The 7,258-nt window shown below is 53.2% G+C and overlaps 1 protein-coding gene across 1 annotated transcript; it reads right to left on the reverse strand.

The window, feature by feature from the left end:
* Window positions 1–1,411: 1,411 nt before the first annotated feature.
* On the reverse strand, window positions 1,412–5,878 carry LOC104030244 (iroquois-class homeodomain protein irx-2). Its single transcript, XM_075705950.1, has 4 exons — window positions 5,636–5,878; window positions 3,375–3,780; window positions 2,168–2,908; window positions 1,412–1,455 (listed from the first exon to the last, which is right to left on the reverse strand). Exons 1-4 carry the CDS (start codon window positions 5,876–5,878, stop codon window positions 1,412–1,414), a joined length of 1,434 nt encoding a protein of 477 aa, XP_075562065.1.
* Window positions 5,879–7,258: the final 1,380 nt, after the last annotated feature.

Genomic DNA, 7,258 nt, shown 5'->3' on the forward strand with positions numbered 1-7,258 from the left:
TTCATTTTATGGTCTAAGCTCTACTAGTGAAATTGTAACTTTTGTCATTTTCTAAATAATGGATTATTATTTTGGGGGGAAATGAACGAAAAACACCATATTGTTGCAGACTAGTCTGTTTTTATTTACAATTAGAGATATAAATTAGTAAAGAATTCTCGTTAAACAACCAAAGATTGTATAACCATCAACGTTTCAAATAAAAACCAGGCAAAATTTATTTACAAAAAGTTCAGATTCCATTGCAATACAACTTGCATAAATTACTAGAAGCTTTATATCGTTACAAAAATAAATATCAAATTTGTTTCCACTTTGTAAGGACTCAAGTTCTCCAATCACGTCTTTATTATCTCTACTGTATACATCTTTTACAAATAAATTTTACAATAAATCCTATCACACCTATCGAATATATACCGTGGCAATGAAGTGATCAATTCAAGATATCCTGAGAAAAACAGATCTGTTTTCAAAAGTCACACATACATTGGGGAAACTATACTATACCAGCAAACTCACGTATGTCCAACAAAATTCTGGTTTAATAATTAGAGTCTGAAGATTTAATAGTGCTCTGTGGTCTTCTTTTATACAGTGGCACAAGATGTGATCCGGATTTAGAGATTTGTTATATATATTAGCTCGGGGAGAGATGATGGCTTGCTGACTTTTTTCAAAGCAATTGTGACACCTACCTGTGGACCAAGGAAAAAACCAGATCATCCAAAAATCCTTCAATTACGCACTAACACCATTAAACTGAAAAAAAAAAAGGAAGTAAGGCAAAATTCTTACTCGTCTAATTTCTTCCAGCAAAAGAAGTAGTTGAAAAAATACCGGCAAGGCGATTTTTTTGTTGTTTGTTTAGCCCTCAGTAGTGGAGGTATTAAGCTCTTGCTAGCTAGGCAAGAGGCAATTCACAGATAACATACCCTGCTTAAGATGCATGTCGATCTCTCATAATTGTCCCTTTTTCTTTTAAATACGTGGTCGCTGCGCGAAGCCTCTCTCAGAATGTAGAATTTTAGCACTGCCACGTGAGCACAAGCACTTTGGTTTTTAAACAACAATACCTTCAAAAATGTTTTTTTTTCTAAAGCTTTCTTTCCGTAACATGTAAATAGTCCTTACGGCTTCGCCTTACATAAGCGAAGAGTATGCAAGGTGAGGGAACTGTCTAACCTGACTTTCAAATGAAGACAAACCCGAGGAAGAAAAGCCGTAATGAGAGGTTTTAAAAAACCAGCAGAAAAGAGTGTCTTACTTCGTAATCAGACTCTTAAGTAATGAAGCAAGAAATTAACGCTAAGCAAGTCTAGAACTGTGCAGCGTGTCTTAGACCTGATGCCAAATGATCAGTGTAATAGAAAATGTTCTCACTTACTTGCATTGCTGTGTGATTGCACTTCTATAGGTACGGTTGTACTCCTACTGTGCAGACTTCAGTGGGATCTGTCAAAATATAACCGTCAGTTAGTCACAGGACACAGCCAGCTAACTAGATTATACAGCGTGGGTAGGTCCCAGCCCTCACTCGCGCAGAATTCGTAGCTGGGTCGTTTAAAAGGCTGGCCAATATTTTATAATTGCCCCTATCTCGAGTATTTTGACAGAATAGGCTGACAATTATATTAGCGCAAGACTTTTTCGGGGGAAGGAAAAAAAAAAAAAAAAAAAACAAGTTAAAAATGTCACGCTCCACGCAATTTCACGTCCAAGGCCAGCAATTATGTGAACCCAAAGCTGCGAAAAACCGTGAGAATACTGGAAACAAAGAGAGCCAAACCAGTTTGTCGGGGGAAAAAAAAAAGAAAAATTACAGACAATGACGCCAGTGATCTCTGGAGATCCTTGTGCGTAGTTTTCCTCTTAAAAATGACTTTTAAAAGCTGCGTCTGCAGCCTGTGAGACCCATCTAAAAGTCGTCTTTTACATTTCCGCTCTCGGTTCTTAGAGGCAGATATCGATACGACGGCGACACGCCGTTTTTAATCCCCAGATTATACTATTGCCCATCTTCACTCGGCGCTGGCAGTGGTGGCAGTGCGCTCGCTGTTTTCTCCAGAGGAGGTTTCAGTATCTAGAGCGGATAAAGGACTTGCGCGGGTCGGGGAAGGAGGGCGAGGGAGGAGGGGGAAGAAAGCGGCAAAACCAAGTCACCTACCTTTCTTAGAGTCATAACTAGAGGGCCTGTAATGTTGTTCTAGCTGGTTAGTGATCGTTTTCAAAGAGTCACTGCTCTGCTTGTGGACAGAGCTGGCGTTTAGGACAGTCTGACTTAGTCCCTCGTTTGAAGCCACTGCTGCGGAGTTGTATCTCAGGATTCCCTGGCTCTGGAGAGCGTTGAAGTTCCCATAGTTTGTATAATTGCTATAAAAAGGTGAGGTGTAATAAATATGCCTCCCCAGGAGGGAGGAGGGCGAGTAGGCAGCGCTGTGCGGGGCGGAGGCGGGGGTGGCCGAGGAGAGCGGCGCAGGCTGGCAGCCTTGGCCCAGGGTCTGGCTCTTGAGGTCCGAGGTGGCGATTTCGGCCAGCGACCAGAGCTTGGGCTTGCTGGCCGGCGTCGGGGGCCCGGGGGAGGCGCGGCCGCCCAGCGCCGCCTTGCTGGCGCTGCGGGCGGCGTCGGCGTGCGGGTGGCCGAGGAGCGGGGCCTCCACGGCCGCCAGCGGCGAGGAGGTGGCGGGCTTGGCCGGCGGGTCGCGCTCCCCGCCGCCGTCCTCCTCGATGTCCTCCTCCTCCTCGTCCTCCTCGTCCTCCTCCTCCTCCTCCTCGATGTCCTCGTACTTGTCCTTGCACTCCGAGCCCGACTCGCAGAGGGGGTCGCCCGCTCGGCAGGGCAGCTTCTCGCCGTCCGACTCGGCGGAGCAGGAGTGGTCCGTCAGCGAGTCCACTTGCAAGCTGATCCCTGCAAGGGTCCGCCGGGCACGGAAAGGCAGAGTCAGCGGGGGCGGCAAAAGGGAGCGGCCGAGAAGCCACCGCCAACGCGGCGGGCAGGGAGACGCTGGCCGCCCCGGCCCCGGCCCCTTCCCTGCATTTCCAGGAGCATCCATCCCCACGGGCTAGCTCCGCCGCGGCGCCCCGCACCGCCCCCCGCCTGCCCCCGCACGGCGCCGCCGCCCGCCGCGGCACCTCCGCCCGCCGCCCCCCGCCCGCCCCGGCCACCGGCACTGCGCGGCGGCGAGCGCCCGGAGCAGCCGGAGGCCACGGGACGGGACGCGTTTTGGGGTCGTTTTTGTTCAACGCCGCCGCCGCCGCCCCCCCGGCCTCCCCCCCCGCCCCCCCGCGCTCCTTTCCCGCTGCCCCGCTCCCGGAGGGACGCGACGGGGCGGGATGGGGCCACCCCGCCGCGGCCGCCGTCACCCCGCGCCCACCTTCGTCCTCCGCGGAGGTCTCGTTGCTCTCGGGCATCTTGTCGGGGCTCTCCTCTTTACTCCTGGCCCCGTCGCCTTCGTCGTCGTCCTCGTCCTCGCTCTTGTTCCGCGGGGCCCAGGTCATCTTGTTCTCCTTCTTGAGCCGCCGGCGGGCGTTGGCGAACCAGGTGGAGACCTGGGTGAGGGTCATCTTGGTGATGATGGCCAGCATGATCTTCTCGCCCTTGGTGGGGTAGGGGTTCTTGCGGTGCTCCTGCAGCCAGGCCTTCAGCGTGGCCGTGGCGTCGCGGGTGGCGTTTTTCCTGTACGCGGGGTCGTTGAGCTGGTAGGGGTAGGCAGGGCTGCCGTACGGGTGGTAGCTGATGGCTCCGGTCATCCCCGTCGTATGGGCGTCGTAAGGGGAGCCCTGGACAGAACAAAACGGTGGGGTTGGCAATTTGTTATTGCTGATAGCCATTAGTAAGTTGTCAAGGCGAGACCGGCGGTTATATTTGTATTTCCCCGGGATGGTGTCTTGTATCCATATTCTATGAGGGGGAGAAGCAGCACCCAAAGGCCATTAAGTTGCGATTCCCCCCCCCCCCCCCCGCCTCATTCCTCCGCCCAGCACACAGACACAGGCACACGCGCTTAAAATCGGCGATGTTTTAATCTTTCTGACTAATTTCAGCTCCTCGTAATTGAGTATTTCCCAAAATAATTTTTGAACCGCGCAGACATTTTAAAGGCCCTACAGGTAGTGTCTTGATATCTACATTTCTCTCAAAGGTTCAAAAGATGTTTCCTTTTTTGCTATAGAAAATACAACAAAGCCGCCACTTAGCAATTCACTGCACTAATGCATTGCAAATCCAATTTGCAAATCAGAAGATATGCACCGTTTCGAATTGTTCAAATGCGATGTAATTAGCATTTTAATTCGCCCTTTAACGTTTAAATTGCGCTTATTTAAGTCTGCATAATGCAAGAAAAGTTAAAGATATCGCTGAGGAACTCGCTAACTTTCAGCACGTCCCTGAATCCCACAGATCGGCGAGTCACAGGCGCAACATCACCCAAATATCCCGCACAGTTCACAACCTCGCTGCAACTTCCAGCCACTCGCCTACTGCTTCTCAACAGGAAAAACAAGCAAGCGAGATCCTCAGATCTTTTATACTACCCCGAATAAAGACTGCACGACAAATTATGCACCGTATTTTACAGACAGAAAGCAAGTAGTTTCCCTGTCACTTTGCAGGGAGAGCGAACTACCCCGCTGCCATCCCCTCCTAGGATCTCTACAGCGGCCCCAGTCTTAAATTCCGGGCACAGGTCTTTGTGTGTACGGACTAGATACGCGTCTGACTCTCTTGTGTGTGTGTTTGTAAAACTATATAACCATCTAGACGTGCAGTTTATTTATATAGTTTATGGTTTTATTTATATAGTTTATGGTTTTATTTATATACTTTATGCACAGAATACACACACACGCAATTGCAAATGCTCCTTTTAACTAATAAGAAGAAAGTGAAATCCGAAACTGCGGCCACCACAACCATCTTGGGCTTAAGCGAAGCTCACAGATCGCAAACAGATGCTCCTTTTCATTCCTAAAATCCAGTTAAACCATTAGCACAAAACACACTGAAAGTAAATAAAACCACACGGGGATAAAGCCCGCAGCGCCTCCAAACACCGACTTAAAAAGAGAAGGGAAGAAAGAGCAAAAAAAGAGAAGAAAAAAAAGGAAAAAATAAACCCTCCCCTATCCTACCACAGCGAAAAGGGGGGGAAAAAAAGAGAAAGCGGGGGGGGGGGGGTGGGGGGGAAATGAAAGCATCCAACCCAACTGACTGAGCCGATCCGTATTTCTTTAACCGGGGCGCCCGCCCGGCTCCGCGAAGCGCGGGGCGAGCCCGGGTCCCAGGCCCGCCGGCACCGCGCTCGGCTGGGGCGCGGAGCGAGGCAGCGCCCGGCCCCGGCCCCGGCCCCGGCCCCGGCCCCGGCTCCGGCTCCGGCCCGCCGCTCCGCTCGGCCCCGCTCGGCCCCGCTCGGCCCCGCTCCGGCCCCGCCGGCCCCGGCCCAGCTGCGGGGCGGCGCGCAGTGCGGTGCGCGGCCGGCGCCGGCAGCGCGGAGGCGGCGGCGGTGCGGGGCGCCCGGCTGTGCGGCGCGGTGTCGGGGGCTGATGGCGAGTGTGTGAGGAGAGAGGCTGAAGATGATGAGGATGAGAATGCGGATGCTAATGAAGAAGGAGAGGGGTTCTCTTCGGTAGTTACCATGTAGGAGGGGAATCCCGTGGCGGGGTCTGTGGAGTACTGGAGCGGGCTGGTGAAGCCTGTGGCCGCCGCCTGGGCGGTGAAAGCTGCCGATCCCGGGTAAGGGCTGAACGCCGATCCCGACGAAGACCTGGCCAGCTCCTCGCTCCTGGGGGCCGCCAGCGCCGACGCCCCGTACGCCGGGCAGGAGTACAGAGCCAGCGAGCCGGGGGGCTGGTAGAGGTAACCCTGAGGATAGGACATGGCTTGCGCTGGCGTGCACAGGAGCAGGGAGGGGGCGAGGGTGACCGGCCCTGCTGCTGCCGCTGCTCCTGGCGCTGCTTTCGTGCTCTCCCTCTCCCTCTCTCCCGCCCTCTCTCTCTCTCTCTCTCCCTCCTCTCTCTCCCCCCCCGGTTGGCTCTGTGCAGTTATGTAGAGAATCAGAATTGTTATATGCTCCCCCCCATGCGCACCCGGTCAGAATAAAAACAAACAGGAGGAAAAAAACAAAACAAAACAAAAAAAAAAGAACACCCCCCCAAAAAGGGAAAATAAATCGAGCGGTCAGAAATCTAACCGGGAGGGGAAGGACATCTAGGAGAGACGGAAGAGGAGAGGGTTAATAAAGAGAGAGAGGGGGAGAGGGAGGGAGAGAAACAGAAGGGGAGAGGGGGAGAGAGAGGGAGAGAGAGAGAGGCGAGCCCCCGAAATCAGAAAAGTGGCTGCTGCATATGGAGTTCTCCCAGCCAGCTCCCCCAGCGCCTGCGAGCCTGTATTTTGGGGGAAGTATAGAGTCTGAAGTGAAGAGTTGAGGGAAGGAGCACTCGAGTTTCTGAGGGACATTGGAAAACAGAGCTGTCCGTCACCGCCGCTCATCTGCATAGCGCGGCGGGCCCGCCCCCTCCCGCTCCGGCCCCGTCTCCTCCCGCGGCCGGCAGGCAGGCAGGCAGGCAGGCAGGCAGGCAAGGAGGCAGCGAAGGCAGGCTTTGTAATGCAAGCCAGCCTCTCCGACTGCGAGCACGCTGCTGAAGCCAAACGATGATACTGCTCATCAGCTCCTCTCCGCACCCGCGGAGCCATAAATACTCTTTCGCACACTCTCGATTACACCCCTTCTCTCCCTCTTTCTATATCCGCGCGGGGAGCAAAAAAAGAACATGTATTATAAATATATGCATCCCTCCACACACGCGCTCGCCGAAGCGCTGTGTGCACGCACGCGTATCTTAGATGTGTGCATTTGCACGCGTGTGGGTACGCAGGGCCAGGCTCGCTGGAGCTGGGCAGTGTACAAGGGAAGAGCACTTTGGAAAAGTACTGCCCTATATGGTAGGGAAGAAGAGCAACTGCTCAAAGCAGCACATCCAGGATCGTGCTGTTCCTGGCAGCGAGAGCTTTATAGTTTTATAAGTTGCCACAAACAGTCAATATTTAGGCATGGAGCGCGTTTGCACATGATGGGGGCGGGGGGGGGGGGGGGCGGAATTCCTCGTCGTTCTTTCATTTCTGTTCTTCCTGGTCTGGTGCGTGGGGAAGAGGCCTGGGTGACTCCTTCCGGGGGGCTAGCTGCCTCACCGCCCCCTTCCCCCCTTTCGCAGTTCAGATAAATCTCCTGGAATACGATCACGATGTAATTAATTTCCC

Source organism: Pelecanus crispus, chromosome 2 (genome assembly GCF_030463565.1).
Source record: "Pelecanus crispus isolate bPelCri1 chromosome 2, bPelCri1.pri, whole genome shotgun sequence".
Lineage (NCBI taxonomy): Eukaryota > Metazoa > Chordata > Aves > Pelecaniformes > Pelecanidae > Pelecanus > Pelecanus crispus.

Coding starts and splice junctions, on each gene's coding strand:
- LOC104030244 (XM_075705950.1), bottom strand. CDS start 5,878: ATGTCCTATCCTCAGGGTTACCTCTACCAGCCCCCCGGCTCGCTGGCT. Junction 2,909..3,374: donor GACCTCCGCGGAGGACGAAG/GTGGGCGCGGGG, acceptor GGACCCTTGCAG/GGATCAGCTTGCAAGTGGAC. Junction 1,456..2,167: donor TAGTTATGACTCTAAGAAAG/GTAGGTGACTTG, acceptor ATATTTTGACAG/ATCCCACTGAAGTCTGCACA.